Here is a 20,070-nt window from a genome sequence, read left to right on the forward strand (position 1 = left end):
TTAATCTAAATTTCAGTTGTTAAAGATTAATACTTGAAAATTAAGCTTGTAATTGGTTATTGTTTCACTACTTCTCTATGATAAGGCTTCCTTGGTTCTCTTTCTGTACCATTTTATTGAACCTTGTTCAACAAATACCCCTATTATGTTTAAAACTTAGATGCTGCTAGCAGTGTTATCTGAAATGAGAAACAAAGAATACAAAGATAATTTTCTCTTCAGGTGTTGTTTTCAATTTTCTACTTCAGGTATTGAGACCTGGCGTCTTATGGTTTCTCAGGAATTTGAATGATCCAGACTTTAATCCTGTGCAGGAAATGATTCACTTGCCCATTTATAGACATCTTAGGAGGTTTATCTTATCAGTGGTAAGGACTTTTCTCCAAAATTTCTTCATTTGGAAAGAAAATTTCCTATGTTACCTCCTACTGTTGCTACTGTGTATTTAGGGAAAACATCTTCACAATGAAGGTGACTAGACACTGGAACGGGTTGCCAATAGGTTCTAGGTCTTTTGAGACACTCAGAACTCAACTGGATAAAGTTCTGAGCAACCTGATGTAACTGGTTCTTCTCAGAGCAGGGGGTTGGGGTAGTTGACCTCTGGAGATACCTTCCAAAACAAATTTTTCTGTGATATTTTCTCCTTACGCAAAATCGCAGGAAATGTTTGTGTATTCAGAAAACAAGTGTTTATTATTATAGATGTTGTAAATCACATAACTCCTTCATGAGGCTCTTAGTTATTGCAGTAAATATTGTGCATGCAATTCATCTAAAGTAGTGCAGAAGGGGTAGAGTAACAACTTTCTAGTTAAGTTTTGGATTGGATTAGGCCGATGTAGCCAGTGGTGTCTGTTTCCAGATAGATTATCATTGTAAGATACTGAAAATGCTGAAAGTTTTTTCCTTTTGCTTGTTTGTCTGCCTAGCATGGAGTAAGGGAAGGGTCTCCAACGATCTTTGACATAAATGTCATGTGAACTGTGAAAGTTGATGTACCAGAAACATTTATTATTTGATGTAGTGTCTGAATATATCTAAAGTGCTTTGAGAAGTGAAAGCTTATAGAGAGATCTTAATTCTATTGGAAAGCCCTTCAGTACATGAGAAGAGCTGACCTGTCCGCCTTTGGGAGTATTTTTTCCTTAGGTAATCAGTGCTTTAAACTGGTTTTATTTAAACAGTGTACAAGTATATGTTTAAACAGTAATAAAGTGCTTTAGCTGCCTGAAACTGTCACAGCAGATGGCCCAAATATAAGCAAAGGCATGCTTGTTACTAAGGGTCTTAGAGGTATGTTTCTCAGACTGTTGGAACTGGTGGTTACTTGAACTTCACCTTTTAATTTGCTTGGCTAATTAATTCAGAATTTTACCAGCCTCATGCTAGAATACGAGACCTGAACGGACAACATTTACAGCTTACTGTTTCAAAAAACAAGTCACACCTTTCAAATTGTGTGTGTTCCTCAGTATTTTTAAGAAACTTATTGTGTAGAACATAAACTATGAATGTTTCAAGAAGCATGGGATTTGATTTTTCTTTTTTACATAGCTAAACACAGAATTTTTTTGCATATTTAGTCTCTAGTGGTGCATTTGTCTGAAGTGTAAGTAGGTTTAAAAGGTACTTGGTTTTTAATCTGGTTCTTTTAAAGAAACAGGATTTATAAAAGTTGTATGGTCTTCATACACCTGATCTCCCCTACTAAATGTTGATCTGTCAGCCAGTTTAAAATTGGAGGAGACAAATTTCTGAGGCTTCTAGAAGTTGCTTGAAAACTCAGCCACTAAGAAGGGAGGAATCCAAGATTTGTAATCCTGGTGTTGGGGGAAGGGCAAGAAAGAACTGTCTTGACATTATTCTAACTGTCAGCTGGCCAGTCAGTGCTTATTCAGCCGCAGTCCTCTTTGTCAAGGTCATCATAGCATACTGCTTTGCCTGGGACAGAGTTAATTTTCCTCATAGTGCCCCATTCCTTGGGTGCTTTAGATTAGTGTTGCTGAAACAGTGTTGCTAACACACAGGTGTTTTGGCTATGGCTGAACTGTGCTTGCACAGCATCAAGGCTTTTCCTCTTTCTTGCTCTGTCCTGTGCCCTCACCCCTCCAGTGAGTGACCTCGGGGTTGGGGAGAGTGTATACCTGACACAGCTGACCCAAGCTGGCCAAAGGGGTGTTCATACCATGTGACATCATGCTCAGCAGTAAAAGCTGTGGGAAAGGAGGAGGAAGGGGGTGACATTCATGGTTACGTGATGGCATTTGCCTTCCTGAGCAACTATTAACTTGCTGAGGCCCTGCATTCCAGGAAGTTGCTGATAATCTGTCTGCTGATGGGAAATAGTGACCAAATTCCCTTTTTTATCTCAGTCCACGAGTGTTCTTGCCTTGCATTTTCTCCTCATTAAGATGAAGAGGGGAATGAGTGAGCAGCTGGGTAGATTTTTTGGCTGTTAGCTAGGGCTAACCCACCACACACAGGAAGCATGATGGAGAGATGGGTGGGAAACAAGGTTTGGTTGTTTCTGCTATTCAGACTAACTTGTTTAACTTCCTTGTTGCAGATTGTCTTTGGATCAATTGTACTGCTCATGCTCTGGCTTCCCATACGCATTATTAAATATTTACTGCCTCACTTTCTTCCATATAATGTCATGCTCTACAGGTAAGCATTTATTTTTTAAAAAAGATGTCTTTTCAGTCTCCCTATAACTAGAAAAAAGTGTATTTGCACTCTTTAAGCATTAATGTGACATTGTTTGGTATGTTACTTTGTTTGTTCTCAGTTAATCTAAACTTCATTGTTCTAGAAAAGTATAAAGGTAAAGGATGTGGATACATCCTACAGTTTGTCAAATAAAAAGCTACTAAGAAAAATAAAAGGCATTTTGTACTACTTCTGTAACGATAAGTGTTTGGTTTTTATATGCCCTCAAAACACTTTCCCTGTCAACTTTTTGATAGTGAGGTTACTGCTATGTTTGTTTTCCACACTTCATTCCTGATTAGTGTTGCTTCAAGAATAAAAAAAAAACAAACACCTCTAACTGCATTTCTTTTTAATGATAGCAGTATCTTTCTGTTTCTAAAGAATAATTGAACCGGCAATGATAGAAGCAAATAGAAGAGCAAATCATATTCTCCGATATGATCTTTCTCAATAATTTTTCTTAAATTTCTAGTGTGCCTACGTGTCTAAACACTCATGAGCATTTAACCTGTTCTCAGAGTAGTGTATAAGGAAAAATGTCTGCAGAAACCTAAGAATTATTCCTGTTGGCATCAATATATATATATATATATTTTTACTGGGGTGGTGTTAATATGATTCATATAAAAGATTACTATCAGAATGTTCCTTATGTTTGACTTGCTGTGCTCTCCCATTGTTTGTAGTGATGCTCCAGTAAGTGAACTTTCCCTAGAGCTCCTTCTGCTTCAGGTGGTGCTTCCAGCTCTGCTAGAACAAGGACATACAAGACAGTGGTTGAAAGGTCTTGTACGAGCGTGGACTGTTACTGCTGGATATTTGCTGTAAGTACAGAAAGCCAAAATCAGCTACAAGTATTGTGTGCAATTTAACCTTTTAACACAAAACAGCATGCTTTCAAGAGAGTTAGGCCAACAAGTAGCTTCAATGGCTATTTTACAGATAAATACATGATGAAAAACTTCTGCAGCAATTTTCTTCTTCTAAGCAGTAGTTGTACCTACTTCTGGACTAGTCTTTGACAAGTGATTCTTTTGGCACATTATTACAGCATTTGCTTAGTAACAAGTATGACTAACAGCTCATTAACTTTATCAAGATTCTGCCAGTACTCCTGTGTAAGATTTTTGTACAACTTGCACACATTCTGAGTAGGCCTATCTTTCTGTAAGATTCTCTTTCCTATCAAAGATAACAAAACTGAAATTTTGATTCTTACAGGGATCTTCATTCTTACTTACTTGGTGACCAGGAAGAGAATGAAAACAATGCAAACCAGCAGCCTAACAACCAGCATGCTCGCAATAATAATGCCATTCCAGTTGTGGGAGAAGGTCTTCATGCAGCCCATCAAGCCATACTTCAACAAGGAGGACCTGTGGGTTTCCAGCCTTATCGTAGGCCTTTAAAATTCCCACTCAGGGTAGGTATACCTAACACATTAGGAGAAAAGGGAAAGGCATTTGAAAAATGGTTATAAAATTGTTTTTATGAGAAAGATTTAGCCCACAGGGTATGAGAAGTCAAGTGGTGGGTCATGTTTTGCGTTTATACAGTTCGTATGTTTCTAAAAAGTAGACTCAGTTATTCTCACATACAGCATTTTTGAGCCTATAAATTAAGACCTTCAATTACCATTTTATCTATAGATTCTATACATGTTGTGTATTATTTATTAGTTAACATCTTATTTTCCTAACTGTTAGTAATGGAAAGAAACATCATAACCCCCAGCAAGCAGGTAGTTCAGGAATGTCTCTTAACAAAGCATGGCTTTCAAGAGTGCATACTTCAGTGTTGTAGCTGAAGTACATTTTAAACTATTTTCCTTTATTAATGAATTAAATGGACAACTTCTGTTGCATCTATGTTAAACGTAGGAAGGTGTTATAATACTTAGAAGTTCTAAATCCCTACAATTAGAAAGGAAATGTTGTTGGCAGATACTTAAATTTCTACAATAATATAATATACAATAATAGGTCAAACTAGATAAATTGTCTTGTTACTACCAATATGCCAATTTAATCAAATATAAATTTAAAGACAGCTCAGTTACCCATCCATCTTCATGCAGGCTTATGTCTGCAAAATCAAAAGATTTTCTTTCATTTAAGCAATGCTGAAGATCCTAACCTAGAGATGAGACTGATCTACATTGTCCCCAAAAGTCTCATCAAGGAAACTGTGTTACAGATTTAATTTTCTCTCGGTAGTCTGTTATGGTAAGCTGTTAGTTTTCCCCTGGTAAGCTTGCTTCTTGTGTGGCTTTGATTAATGAAGCAGAACTTCATAGCATATGGTACTTGACACATTCAAATATTTAAAGAACTAAAGTACATGAGAATTCTGTAATAAGATGTAAACTAAGGAGCCACCAGCTTTGCTCAGCTGCTGGTCACATAAACCTGAGGGCATCTGGAAGAACTTTCTCAGCAAGGTTTTCCTTAACTATAGAACTCACTGTCTTGCTTATCTGGCATACAGAGCTAGAAACCTTTCAGGGTTAATTGAGGCTTATGCTAGTCAGTGCAGAAATAAAGAGATAATGTAATGTAGCGAAGAACCTCAGTCATTCTGGATTCAAATGTTAAATTCTACTGTCCTAACAACTAATGCAAACTCTTGCAAAAGAAATACACAACACTAGGTGTGCTGTGTAGACTGTGGATAGGTTTCTTATCACTGATTCACTGTTACAGAGAAACATCAGCTGGTATTTGAACATTGTAGTTTAGCTGCCTTTCTAGGTTGATACATCTTTTTATATGATTTTTTTTTTTGCTTTAGTTAAGTAACTTTCTTATAAACTGTCTTTTTTTCATCTTTCAGATATTTCTTTTGATTGTTTTCATGTGCATAACATTACTGATTGCTAGTCTTATCTGCCTTACCTTACCAGGTAAGTCTATTGTAAAACTGATGAAAAACAGCTCAGCATGTTGCCATGGTCAACAATGGATGTTTCAAAACAACAGTTAAAAAGAGAAAACTTGGAAAATTGTCTCATTTCTAATGGTACATCATTAAATTGTAATAATCTAAATGATAGAGGTAACACTTGTATTTAAATGACAGATTGCCATTTTTTTTTTTTTTTGTTGTAGAATAATTTTCTTCTAAGGGCAGAACTCCAGTTGCTGAGGCAATCTGTGGTAGTATTGAGAGGAAAAGAGAATCACAACTATTGTACCTGCTTTACAGTTTAAAAAAGAAATATATAGGTTGTTATCAGGCCTTCTACAGTATCTTCTTTAAATATTCTGAAAGTGTCATCATGATAGGTCACTAGGAGACTTTGAAGTGATATACATGCCACTTTCCAAATATCTATGAATAAGTGCAAAGCAAAAGCGCTTTGTAGGTTTTTTTAAAATAATTTGGAATAAATTAAGACATGTAAACTCATTTGAATTTTATAACCTGGCAACTGTAGTACCATGTCATTTCTACCTCCTTGTATTAATGATCCTGAAGTCAATAATGTGTTAAGATCTGGGTTAAGAATTTTGTGATGGTTTTACAATAAAATAATTCCATTAGAATACTAGTGAATAGAAACACTATTGAAAAATGTAGCGAGTCCTGTTTTTGTGGGAGAGCTTCAGAAGCCCTATCAGTAAGTCTTGAAAACATATATGATCCAGTGAAATAACCCAAATGTAGCTTGTAAGATTTAAGTTCAAGCTTATGCACTAATCCACTATTGCCCTTGCAGTTCTGAAGATTAGTGTTTAGGTTGTGAATAGTGCAGTATGCAGTGATTTGTTTTGCTGTAGTTTGGATCACATAGCAGGTATAATGAAATTTTAGGGGGGAAAAAAGATCTACATATGAATTTGGCATCATCTATGTAACTATTTACCTAGTGTTTCACATATTCATACTTCATGGGTATAGTACTAAAGTACTGGTTTATGTTGAATAATATTTGTGCATTGATATTTAACAATAAATTTGATTTGTATTTTTTAATAGGCATCCTCCCTTAATACATCAAAAAGCATTACTCTTATTTAACAGTCTTTGTGTTTTCAGTATTTGCTGGCCGATGGCTAATGTCATTTTGGACGGGGACTGCTAAAATCCATGAACTGTATACAGCTGCTTGTGGTCTTTATGTCTGTTGGCTAACGATCCGAGCAGTGACAGTGCTGGTCGCCTGGATGCCACAGGGTCGTAGAGTGATTTTTCAGAAGGTCAAAGAGTGGTCTCTCATGGTGAGTCTTGAGAAAAAAATGTACTGCGTTATCAAAAGAGTAGCTAGCAAAACTTGTTTAACTTTTGCTTGCAGGTTTTACTCTGTAATATATACTACATCATTTTTTTCAGACCATTTTTAAGCTTTCACAGCTTACATTACCATTGCCTAAGCTAACTGTATTTTTGGAAGCTATTTAGCACCATGTTAAGGAATCAGTCTAAATAAGTTTGCATATATATATATGTTTATATATAGTGTATGTTTCTGGTTTTCTTCGAAAGTGAGTATGCATTCTATTTTCCCATATGTGCTGTGCCCTCAAATACATTTACGTTTTCACATACACCTGGAAGCTTAGCTATTACCTATTTAGTAACTTCACATTATCAAATAAAAAACCTAGAAAAGCTGATAATGATGATGAACATGTCTCTATAAAGTAGTTTGATGCATGTTTCCAGAAAGTTTTTTATGATTTCTCAGATCCCGGTTGTGTTCAAATTAATATTTTTAAAGAAAATGCCCTTTTTTTTTTTTGTTACCAGGAGTTCAGATTCTCACCATGGCAACAAATATCCCACCTTTACCTTTGTTTTAGTTTTGAGGATTTCTATAGTAGATTTCTTTTAAGTGTAGTCATTCTAAACATTCATAGCATAAGTGGTACCTTTTGGGGGACATACTTGGTGCTTATGGGACTATTAGAAACAAAAGAGCAGTGTAAGTGTGTGTTTCATGTATTACCACTTTTCCGAAATGCCTCGTCCATCGTTTTCATTTAGGAAATCTTAAGCTTGTTTGAGAAAATTCAGAGCTAATATGTAATGCTCTACTTGTCCCTTGTCCCTTCTGATCACGTTAACTAAGTTAGACTAGTTTTGTGTCTGATTTTTGGATGATGTATGTAAATTAAGAGAATTTTAGAACAAAGACTATCAAGCATGGTATTCTGCGTCTTTCATTTTTAAGTCAGGAATATTCCATAATGAGTGAATTTTTAAGGTTTGGTTTTCACTGGAGAAAAATGGGCTGTTTAGGAAAGAGTCTTCTCTAATTCTCCCACATACAAGGATAGCAATATAATGAAATGCCATTGGATAGCATTCCCTATTGAAAACAGTCAAAGGTGATTTTATGATTTAAAACTATATGGACACCATAGGCACAGTCACAGATTTTTCTGGAGGGGGGCATGGAATAGGACAGAGTCTTGAAAACTTGCACTGTAAAACTATGTATGTAATAAAAATTGTTCTAGGGCTGTATATGTATGAATAAAGTTCTGCATGGGGGGGTTCTCCACCTTTATCTGTTTGTGTAGTTTAAGTTAAATTTTGAAATTGAAACAGAAAGAATCCTCTGATAAATGTATTGATTGGATGTCTTGGGTTTTGTAGATAATGAAGACATTAATAGTGGCTATACTGCTAGCTGGTGTGGTTCCACTTTTGCTTGGTCTTCTGTTTGAACTGGTCATTGTTGCACCTTTGAGAGTTCCTTTGGATCAAACACCTCTCTTCTATCCTTGGCAGGTCAGTTGCTCACGTTCTTCTGCTGTTGATACACTTCATGTTGATTTGGTGTTTCAGAGCATTTTCCAGAAGTATGTTTTTAAGTGGCACACAAAAGGCAGCCAGTCGAGATATGAAGATTATTTAAACCAAAAAGATACATTTAGGAATTCTAAGTATGAAAAGCTGAACTTCATGGGATGACAGCAGAGGATCTTTGCATTTCAGTGATAGCCACTTTTTTTTTCAGTAGCATAATTGTAACATACAGAAGTTAATATAGCTGTATATATGCACAGATGTATATATTCTGTCTGACCTATCTGCAAAGCTTTCTGCCTACAGTTATGCAGCAAGAGGTTCAGCTGATCTTTTTTGCATACAAGGTTGATGATGCACACTATGAATGGAATTTTGATATCCTTTTAGGATCATCCTAGTTTTAGGTTGAGATGTCAAATCATTAATACAAGATTTTGAAGTAGTAGTGTTTTGTTTTTCTTCAGTCAGGTCTCACAGGCTAAGGTGGTATAAACTTTTTTTCTTGCAAGATGGTGGAAGAAATGAAGGTACAGTGGGTTGAGTGACAAATACTTGCATCACCTAGGCTGAATTATGAAATAACTTGTAACTCAGAGAAACCCTGAGGGAGCCATAATTCCCGAAAGATCTAGAATGCATATTACAGAATAACAAGAAAGTGTTCAGGGATAGTGATTTTCGAAGCTGCCTGCAAGCAAGCTTTCAGTTACTTTCAGTATCCAGAAGTCTGAAAGCCATAATACAAAGAATTTGCATGCTAATTTAAATATTTCATTATTGTATGATACAAGTATATTTTGGAGGTATCTGTTTCAGTAAATGACTAATAAGTCAGGACATCATATGATTGCAGTGGTAGATGATCCTAGTTTCCAAACAAAATTCGTTTGGAAAGAATTTATAATGCTAAAGATTCCTAAAATTCTTAGGTTTTGCATGTTAGTTCTTTAAAATCTTGGAATTAAATATGCTGAAAGATTTTATTTTCATGTGGCAGAGCTTCCTCAAAATACTGGATTAGAGGGATTTCAGACTTGTTCTAAATTAACAAGGAGCTATTGAAATTGAGAATAACTTCCATTTTTAACAAAAGAGAATAGTTATACAAAGATCACATGCTTGAGCAAATGTGAAACAACTTTAACACTGACTTTCTTGTAAAAAGTTTTTTAATTTTTTAACGTGTTTGGGGTAATAGAGGTTAATAAAAGCTGTCTTTTAAAATAGTTGGTTAAAGAAAATATATTTCCCCAGCAGTTTAAGGAAGTTAATTAACCTATGATGTCTTAAGTTTTACCAGTTCTGTAGCTGTTTATTCCGCCTTTTTAGCCTATGCTTTGCATGCAACTTTTGGTGGTTTTTATTGAAGAATCTCTTACAAATTCCTGTAATCCAGAAAGGATTGGCTCGTGATGTGCAGTGTTTACTAGAAGCCTGTAGTTATTGCATTCTTTTAATTCCGTGGCATACTAATTGTGGTATATGTTAAGGCATATATTTTCCTCTGCATAGTATGACACTCTTTCATGAAGAGCATTGCCTTGCTTTGTTTAGTTTTCCTCACCTCAGGTAGGGTTTCAGAACAAGTAAATCCTAAAAGAAGAAAAAAACCCCTTGGTTCCTGACCTGTGTGAGCACCTTTGTATCTTGTTTCTCTTTTCAAAAGGAATCAAAATAACTTATTTCTAGGTAAAAATTACCAGTCTTAATTAGTCTGCACCAGAATGTTAGTCTGTTGCTTTAAGTGTAATGCCTTTATTTTGTATTTGCTTTTGGTTTAATAGTAGTACCTGATCTTCCTGGTTACATATAGCTGAGTATTCTACAGATCTCAGTTAAGCTTGAGAGCATCTTTTTCCAAGTTTACAGATGTCACCTCTTGTAAACAATATCCCATGTAAATAGAAAGTTGTTATCTTTTAACTAGTAAGTAGTATTAACAAGTTGCTCTAAAAGCTTTTGGTAGTCAAACTACTCGAAAATATATTAATACTAACAGTCAGTTTTTACAAAATCAGGACTGGGCTCTCGGAGTTCTGCATGCCAAAATAATTGCTGCCATAACACTGATGGGTCCCCAGTGGTGGCTGAAAACTGTTATTGAACAGGTAGGAAAAAATTATCCATGTGAATTATCTGTATAATAAATTTTGAATGTTTTTTGAATATGTGAGTCAGAAAACAGAGTTACTGTTGTAAAATGGAGTAATTTGAGTAATTAAGTAAAACCCAACTGTTCTTGTAGAATCCTTTTAAATTGTATAGCCTAATGCATTAAGGTACGCTTAACAATAAAACAAAAAAACCCCTCAGGAATCAAGAAAATGCTGTGTATACAAACCTGATAAAATTGCATATATGTATTATGGTAAAAAAATCATTATTTCTTCAGATTAAGTCACATGTGTCCAAATACTGGACATTATTTATGTCTACCACTCAACAGAGAATTTCTGCCTTCTCCAGAGCTGTAGATGAGTGCATATGGAAATGGTGTCTTTTGTTCCCCTTTGATTATTCATTAAGCGAGACCAAACAGTTTCTGTGAGCAGTTCTGAGTTACATGGATCTGTTGCTTGCTTTGGAAGAAGTATCTTTTTCTTGATTATAAACTCTTTAAGTTCTGCTTGTCTCAATGCAGTATCTTAATTGTTTGTCAGAAGGCAACCCTTCAGCCCCACACTGTATGTAACAGCTATGATGTGTGTCCTGTTGTCCTCTGTACAAAAGGTGCCTTTCTTAAGTCTAGCACTTAGTCACAGTTAGTAAACCATTTACTCATCACTTTAGGTGTCACACTCTAAAAATACAATCTTAGTTCTACATAGTTATGCATCTTAGTTGATGCATACCATGGCTCTTTGGTTTTGAGTGCTCTCCCTGGGCCTGTTTGTCCCACAGCCTAGGTGTAACCATTTCTGAGGATAGCTCAGGAGAGTACGTGTGTAACTGAGTCCATCATCTAGCTGTATGTGATAGCCATTTGAAACTGTTCTTTTCCCATGATTAATCTAGTCACATTGAGATCTTAGCTTCTGGTAGTAGCTGCAGAAACTTGAAGAACTGTGGAGGCCCTTTCTTCAGGCACAGGCCCTACATGCAGAGGCTGTGTTCTGCCCAACCAAGTACAAAATAAGATCCTATTCTCTGTTACCAAATTTAAAGATTTGCTCTATTAGCACACACAGGATCCTCTCTCAGCAAGTTAACAGCATAAAGCGGTCTCAGGTCACTCACAAAACCACCATCCACAGCTGTATCTAATGATCTTTCAGTTGGTCTCTTGCACTCCTGCAACCAAATCATGACACTATTCCAGATTAAGTTGCTTTCCTGGGCACTATTTTAATGATATCCTGGAGCCCTTAGGACATACATTGGTGTAGAGTTTTTCCTTTTAACTGTGGCCATCATAGTTTTCTACAAGTTGAGAACACTTGTTCTGTCTCATAAAGGAGAATTGTGTAAAATGTTGTAACTATTACTGTAAGCACAAAGCATGGCTTTCTTGATTGATCCACTCTGCTTCTGACTTGTTCTTAGGTATATGCAAATGGGATTCGTAACATTGATTTACACTTCATAATCCGTAAACTGGCAGCACCTGTAATCTCTGTTCTGTTACTTTCCCTGTGTGTACCATACATCATAGCTTCTGGTGTTGTACCTCTGTTAGGTATGTATATATTCAGAATACCTGTTTCTGATTTGATTGTTTAGAGTAATGTAAATGTATCTGTGGAAATAAAACTTCAAGGTCTAGGTTATTTAAAAAAAAAAAAAATCACCAACAAAAACCTATTATTCTGCCAGCAAATGTAAATTAAGGATTGCTGTGTCATCTTAGAAGTTTAGGATTTTTTGAAAAATGCAATACATTAGTCTGACTCACTTTTTAATAAACTAAGTGTAGGATGCATCGAGAGTATGGGACTACATAACAGCTAACAGCAGAAATGTAGGTATCTAGATAGGTTGGGAAAGGGATGATTAATTCATTTCTTCTTTGGATAATCAACCTTTCATTTTAGTCTGTCTTTAACAGCTATGCTGAACTGAGTACATCTTTTGTAACTTGCCAGATTCTAAAGGAAGCATAGAACAGGTGAAAATACTGGTTTTGGTTTGAGGTTTTAATTCAGTATTAAATGTAAATTGTAAATATAGGGGTTTTTTCAGACTTTCTCCTCATAACTGAGGGAAATAATTCTATCAGAAGCATGGTAGATGTGCTTTTTCAACAACAGTTGTATTTTGCTGGTTAGTTTTGATGTTAAAATGGTAAAAGAAGTCCCATTTTATTCTTCAACCTCTCACTTGAATGCATACTTCTGTAGCGTCAACTTTTTCCTGATACAAGGTATACAGGAGTCAGTAAGCAAGAAGAGCTGATAGCAGGTACAGAAGCAGAAATGCAGGAATTACTTTAGCGCTGTTAGATGATGTGAGGGTTGTGTCTTGGTTTTTTAGGAGTTACCGCCGAAATGCAGAACCTAGTTCAGCGACGGATTTATCCTTTTCTGCTTATGGTGGTGGTTTTGATGGGAATTCTCTCCTTCCAAGTCCGCCAGTTCAAGCGCCTTTATGAACATATTAAAAATGACAAGTGAGTATATAGTGTGGAGGTTTAAATTTTTCCAATTTAAATTGTGATAACTTCAGATGTTTTAGATACTTAGAGCTAAAAGGGAATTTAGAAGTTTTCTATACAAATGATGCTGAGGCAGACCTAAACTGTTCTGGGCAAATGTTTTATCTGTGGTTCAGGTAGATAAACACAGGAATAGAGTATCTATAAATGGAAGACACTTCCCTATGTCCAAGTTGAATGTGTTTTATGATAAAAAAAGCTGATTGCTTGTTTGTCTCTCCATCTGTAGTCTTAAAGGACAGGTGAATGTAATAATTATATCTGGCAGTAAAACCATGTCTCAGTCTGCTCCTTATAATAATTGGCTGCCATTTCTCCAAGCATTTCTGCATAACTGTTTTTCTTACTCTTTCTACTTCATTAGTCCAATTAACTTGTTAAAGAACATTCAGTTAATTTGAAAGTTTGTTCTTACCAAATTTTGACTGGTTTGTGATATTTTCAGTAATTATTACTCTTTATTACTCAGATCCTGATAAAACATTAAATTTCCCAGTGTTTTTTCAGGTTATCCTGCTTAATTTCTAAACTTTTTTTGTTACCTTTATTACCTTATTTTTTTGTTACCCTTATAATTACCTTATGTGTTGCTTATTTAGAAAAACAAGTTTTGGACTCCAGCAACTAGTCTTCCTAGGCTTCTTTTGTGTACATGAATACATGTTTTGTATACAGGAATAGCCGAGTTTGTTCTGTTCATGTCCTGAGCTACCTAGTCCAGTTTTGCTTTCTACTGACTACAAAAGGAGTCAAATGTAACATAAACTTCTTTGAATCTTAAATGTTAGGAAGTGACTGATGCATTAAGTGTTTGGTGAAAATGTGAAATTAATAGTATTTAGAAACATCAAGAGAGTTGTAACTGAAATTAAATTCTTTGCAGATCGATTTATACTTTAGCACCTTTCATTTGATCAGTTGTTTTTAAATACTGTTCACCAACCTGCCTTCATAACATGTTCTATAGTATCTGGCCTACTGTAGTATGTATAGCTGGTATTTATATTTACAAATGGGTTTTGAGCTTAATGTTAGTATCTTTCAGGCAGAATACGTATTGGATTGCAACTTGCATTAATGTTGCTTTCTCGTGTAAATAAGGCATGTAAACAGTATGCAAAGCTGTGAAAATATATCTGGGTGAAAAATTACTTTGATATTAAATGAACATATTAAATGTTATAACTATCCTTGTAGACAAGTTTGTACAACTTAAGTTAATGATCTCATTTCAGGAAGTAAGCAAAAATAGTCAAGCTAGTCATTAGAAATTGATGGGTTTAGAAATACGCTTAATTCTTTCATGGGAAAAATTTCAAAAGCATATACAAGTTTTTGTGATGTTCTGAAATATATAAAAATCATGTGATGGTTGTATGGTTGTTTTGTTATGGTTCTTTGAGAAAAGGAATGATGGTTTAAAAGTTTCTAAAGGAAATGGCAGGTTTCCGGGGAAGAATTCATAGGTGTATATGGCTCTTCTGTACATGGCACCAGCATACAAATAGGAATCATGGAAAGAAATTTAGATGGCAAAAAGTAGAGGTGTGAAATAATGATATGGAAGAAGTAAGGAATAATGTAAAAGGTAGGAAAACTGCTAAGCTGATGAGACAGTGAGATGCTGAAACAATTTAAATAAAGGAATCCTGCAGCCCTTACACCTGACATGGAGTAGCATTAGGGTATTTTCTTTCCCTTTAAGAAAGATTGAGCTGCAGTAAAAGTTCTTCCTTAACAATATTTACTTTTTCCAACTAGGGTGTTTTACATTGGATGTAGAAAGGCTTAGCTCCTTAGTCTTACCCCAATGCATGTTCTGCATTGTGACAGATTCTTTTTTGAACTTAGAACCAAATTAACGTCATTTGGGTTTATATCTGAGTTGTTCCAGATGTTCAGGTGGCAGTGGCTCAAACAGACACTGTGAAGATGCTCTTTAAAAGTATCATCCAACAAAGGGGTTGGGTATATAAATAGTGCAAACACATTCTTTATATTTGCTATCTTCGTTCAGCTTATACATGTCTGATTTGTGTGCCTGCCAAAGTTAAGGCTGTAAACACAAAGCTGTAATGCCTCTATTCCGTTACGGAGTGCCTGAATATTGGAAAAAAAAAAAATGGGGATGGTTGAAGACCATTAAGTGAGGAGGGATCACTTGTAGAATAATTTTTATTGAAATGAGAAAGCTACCTCTGTAGCAAAGGAGGTAGAGTGGATTTGTGTAACAATTGTATTAATTTTTGTTAATTTTTCACTGTTTTTACTATCCTGTCAGGTACCTTGTTGGGCAACGACTTGTGAATTACGAACGGAAGTCTGGTAAACAAGGCACATCGACAACTCCACCTCAGTCTTCACAAGAATAAATGGTCATATGAAACAACTTGGCCTTCCCTTTGCCTTTACGTGTCCTTTTTTCATAGACTCTTCTTCAGTCTTTGGATATCTCTCCCAATAATACTCTCAGCAGTATCTTGGCTTCGGTTAGTAGCATCCAGAGAGCAGTTAAGGCTCTGTTCCTTATCTGCATGTCTGATGTTATCAATGCTGTCTGAGGTCTGTATATGTGTAAATAGAAGTATCCTGACACCCTAAAACCTTGGATTAAAAAGAATGTGCATTGTACATCTTTTAAAAAGTATATTAATTTATTAAATCTAGTTGTCACTTTATTTTGGACTGCTGTTCTGTTGACAATGTGCCACAAAGCAATAGTGCAAAGAGGCAAGATGTTTTTATAAAATTTGGAGCTTACTTTATGGTGTTCATAACAGTTCTTATTATAGTATTATAGTATGATTCTTCATGAGTGGAAAGGCCACACAGAGAATATCAAAAGTAAATAGCTGTCTTACTGTCAGCAGTTAAGTGGCTGTGATGAGAACATGATGAACTATGTATCTTGCTCTCAAGTCTTTTTTATTATTTTGTATAACACCAAAGCTGTTGTACATTTTTCTATTGCCTGATTGTTTTTCATGTGTCTGAGTTTGTAATATTGTACAGTTGCTGTTAAATCAAGAAAATATTTCCTCTTCTGAGAATTCAGATGTACTTGTTGAGGCTCAGCTGGGTTTTTCTGTTTGGTTTGGTTTGGGGGTGGGGGGAGGGAGGGTGGTTTTGGGAATCAGGAGTTCCTGAATTGAAACAATAAGTAAAAAATTTACTAAGGCTAGGCGATGGAAGCATTTAAAGGTACCAAGGAAAATTGGATAGATTCACAACTTAAATTGTAGCCAATTTCTTGTCAATAATAGAATTTTTCAGGACCTCAAGAGGAGGGATTAACCTTGTCTGAAGTGTTTGCACAGAAAAGAAGAGCATAGTGTAAGCAACATTCTGACCTGGTCATTAAAGAGCTTCAAACCTTTTTTCTGTAAGTTACCAAAGCTGCAAATTGTAGTATGAATTTTATATTGCACAATTACTTTAAAAAAACCACACAACAACAAACCAACCACAACAACAACACAAACTTTCAGAATTGGTCACTGTGAATTTTTATGGGAATAATATTGAGGAAGTGATTAACCATATACCGTTTATTGCCTGTGGGGCAGGGAAATACATATGCTATTAAACAGGCAAGGAAAACTTAGCAGATTTCTTTGCAAGGACACAGTCAAACAAAAGCCACCAAATTCAGTCTGTGTTATTTCTATATGTAGATAGAGTTCTTTTGCAGTAATGTTTGGGGTGGGGGGGTTATGTAGATATTTTAAAGAAAATGCATAACAGTATCGCAAAGCTTTAAGTAGCATCAAATCATGCTTAGATTGCAGTATCTTTCCTAGATTAAATGAGGGAAATGTGAATATCCATTGCAGTAATAAGAAAATTGATGGAACGTGTAACTTGCTACTCGGTACACTGTCCTTCAGTATTCTGTACTTAACCATATGTGTAGGTAATTAATACTTGAGAATCTGGCAGGTGCTTTGAGAGTGTCATCTCCTTTTATTGATGTTGCATCTCTGACCTCACATGTTTTGAACTGATGTGGTCCAGGCTGTGATGGTGGTAATTGATTTTTCTGGTGTCTGGACTAGTGTTTCAAGGCAGTGAGCACAAGCCAAATGCATCTGAATCTAGTGGCAGGAGGACTGGGCTGTTACTATCAGAAAGTCAGAAGCTACTATTTTACAGAATTGCTGTTGTGTCCTGATGGTTTTGAACCACATATATTACCCTTTGGAGTGATTTATTAGGAAATTTCCAGTGACACGAAATCATAGAAAAATAACCAAAATATTTCTCTCGTTCACTGTTACTAAGTGCTAAATTGAGTATTTACCCCATATACTTTTGATGTGCATAAATACTGCGTTTGACTATTTACAGTGGTGTACATTGTGGGACAGGTATATTTTCACAATATTAAATTTACTGGTAACATGCTTTCTTATGCCAAGATTCTGTCTTTGACACACATTTCGTAAACAGTTCCAAAATGGTCTTGCTACTCAAATGTTGCAAGCACTACTGTGCACCGTGCAGAATTTGCAGTAGTGTGGTTCTTGTAACTTTGTGTTTTTATCCAGAAAAACTCATCTTAACATTAAAATTTATTAAGAAAAAGCCTTTGTGCTGTTTCTTATTGCTGTTATTTTACAAGTCATGACAAAAAAAACCCTGAATTGGGCCAGTCATGTAATGTGACCTGTAGCTGTTTTCATGTAGCTTTCATTATCTGTATTTGCTCTTTGTTACAGAGAACTGGCTCAAATGAAACTGTCGTGCTTGCTTTTTGCACAGCTTTACAGATCCCTGGTGAGGTGAAGTTTGTTTCTGAAACTGTCCGTTGTGAACTTCCAAAAAATCTCAGCTCCTTATGTTCTTATTTTCACATGTGTTTTGGGAAAGAAGATAGAGGTTGTTACAGAACAAGAATTAAGTAACACTGCTTTTCTTATTGTTTTAATAGTTTGCCTTGTGCCGTGTGTACTCCTCTGACATAGAAACTTGATAGTAAGTATGTAAGTTAACTGGCTGTTACTAAGACAGCTGATGAGCTCTGTACTAGTGGCTTCCATCTGTGCTAGAGTAATACAGCATGCAGTGGTCTTATTACTCGAGTGGGAAAAATTCTGTGTCTTTGTGTGTGTGCTTTCACCACAATTTGTGTTGACCTTGGGCCTTGAATGGAGGAGTTGGAGCTGCATACTGGCTTAATTGTATCCCCTTTGTGTTGTTGAGAATCTAACGCTATTTATAGTTCTGCAGGCCTTCATCTAAGGCATGTCAGATGGCTCTGTAGCTATTTTTTGCATACTGAAAGATGTTAATTGCAGCGTGGCTTCAACTGTTTTTACACAATCATTTTATATTGATTAAAAATAATTAAACTCTGCATCCTCTCTCTGACTCCCCCTTGTCCACTGGGTAAAGCTTAAAATACTTGTCTTAGTTTATGAGGGCCCTCTGGAACTTGTAACTATTTTCTGTCAGTAACTTCCTCAGTAAGATGCCAGCACCAACAGCAATTACAGTATTCACATTGCTTTTCAGCTGAGTACATTGATTCTTTCCTTGCTTTCTGCTAAGCTTGGACAAAGATCTTCATAAAAAATCTGCACAGCAGCCCAGCTGTCCCTCAGAGAACTCTGTAAAAAGCCCTTTACCTTACAAAGCACGAATGACTGGTTGATCCCACTGCCTGCCATTCTGATCAGTGTCGTTTTGTTTCCTCCTACTCCACTGTCTGTTTGTTTGTTTGTATCTAGATTGGAAAGTCTTTGTAGCAGGGTCAGTGTTCTTGTTCTGCTTGCCTTGTGAATGGGCACTGTGCAGCCTGAGCAATGAGTGGGGTTCCTAGCAGAAATGATGATACAATGATAAAAACAGTAAACAGGGAACTGAATCTTGGTAGTATAATGAAGTTCAGGATGGTAAAAAAGGAAGCCATCTTCTGAAACAGATAAGGAAACAACTTTTACACAGCAGGATGCCAAGTTAGAGCGCTCTGTTATTTCCATTTAGATTAACTGGAACTAAAGATTGCATAGTTAAAAGCAATTTTATTAAATCAATGATTATTCCAGACAAGTGATGTTTCTGGTTTTAAGTTCTTTGTTTTGAAGTCACCATAAGTTGTGAAACAATATGCTGAAATCAAAGTTACTTAATAGAAATTTTTAGAAGATGGTATTTCCAAAGGTTGAATACTGTTCCAAAAGAAACGGAATGTTTTGAATTCAATATCATACTGAGGGATGGAGCAATGGCAAGATTATTTCACAACTCTGCACCAGTTTTGCTACTTACTTGCTGTTGTCTTGTATTTGTTGAGTAGTAGTCAATGCCAAAGCTGTATGGGTGCTTTTTTTTTTCCTGTATAAGGGGAAATCAAACATACCTGGTGCTGTCTGACATCAGGGGCAGGGGAGGGGGCACTTAACCTGATTTGTCTGATTCATGTTAAAACACTTGGCTTTCAAGGAGTGTTTCTGTTCCTGGAAAATGACACTAGTTTTACCTAAAGAACAGTCTTCCTTGTTGCTTACAAAAATAGAGAACAGTGCAAAGCTCACTATACTGAATAAAATGTATGTATTAGAACCTAAATAGCGGAGATCTGCATTGGTGTGCCATGTTCAGCAGGTGCAAATTGCATAAATGGGCTGGTGACGTTTGGCAAGGAATGTGCTGTAAAGATACTGCTGCATTAGAATGGAGTATACATGGATGCTTTGGCTAGCTGTGACCAGGAGTCATGGAAGTAGGAAGCAGCAGAATTTCTAAGCTGAAATCAGCCAATGCTGCTTTAAAGCAACAATTATGTCCATGATACACTTCCGAATGCTCTTTATATAGAGTAATGGGTAGCGTGCATGGGGAGAAGTAGTGTCAAGGAAGAATCTAAGTTACTTCTTTCCCTGAAGCTACACTTGTCTATTTACTACCTGTGTTTTCATAGAGTTTGATTAGTTTTTTCTTGACAT

The 20,070-nt window shown here is 35.9% G+C and overlaps 1 protein-coding gene across 2 annotated transcripts in view; it reads left to right on the top strand.

Moving 5' to 3' along the window:
- Positions 1 to 18,050, top strand: part of MARCHF6 (membrane associated ring-CH-type finger 6) — a 51,071-nt gene extending 33,021 nt beyond the window's left edge. For both annotated transcript variants that reach the window (XM_037381558.1, XM_037381559.1), the window contains exons 16-26: positions 249 to 368; positions 2,570 to 2,670; positions 3,402 to 3,539; positions 3,937 to 4,138; positions 5,548 to 5,617; positions 6,754 to 6,935; positions 8,317 to 8,451; positions 10,491 to 10,580; positions 12,016 to 12,148; positions 12,943 to 13,078; positions 15,405 to 18,050. In XM_037381558.1, coding sequence (XP_037237455.1) covers positions 249 to 368; positions 2,570 to 2,670; positions 3,402 to 3,539; positions 3,937 to 4,138; positions 5,548 to 5,617; positions 6,754 to 6,935; positions 8,317 to 8,451; positions 10,491 to 10,580; positions 12,016 to 12,148; positions 12,943 to 13,078; positions 15,405 to 15,495 — 1,398 coding nt within the window. In that variant the 3' untranslated portion in view covers positions 15,496 to 18,050. The remainder of the gene's footprint in view (positions 1 to 248; positions 369 to 2,569; positions 2,671 to 3,401; positions 3,540 to 3,936; positions 4,139 to 5,547; positions 5,618 to 6,753; positions 6,936 to 8,316; positions 8,452 to 10,490; positions 10,581 to 12,015; positions 12,149 to 12,942; positions 13,079 to 15,404) is intronic.
- Positions 18,051 to 20,070: the final 2,020 nt, after the last annotated feature.

Source organism: Falco rusticolus, chromosome 3 (assembly GCF_015220075.1).
Source record: "Falco rusticolus isolate bFalRus1 chromosome 3, bFalRus1.pri, whole genome shotgun sequence".
Lineage (NCBI taxonomy): Eukaryota > Metazoa > Chordata > Aves > Falconiformes > Falconidae > Falco > Falco rusticolus.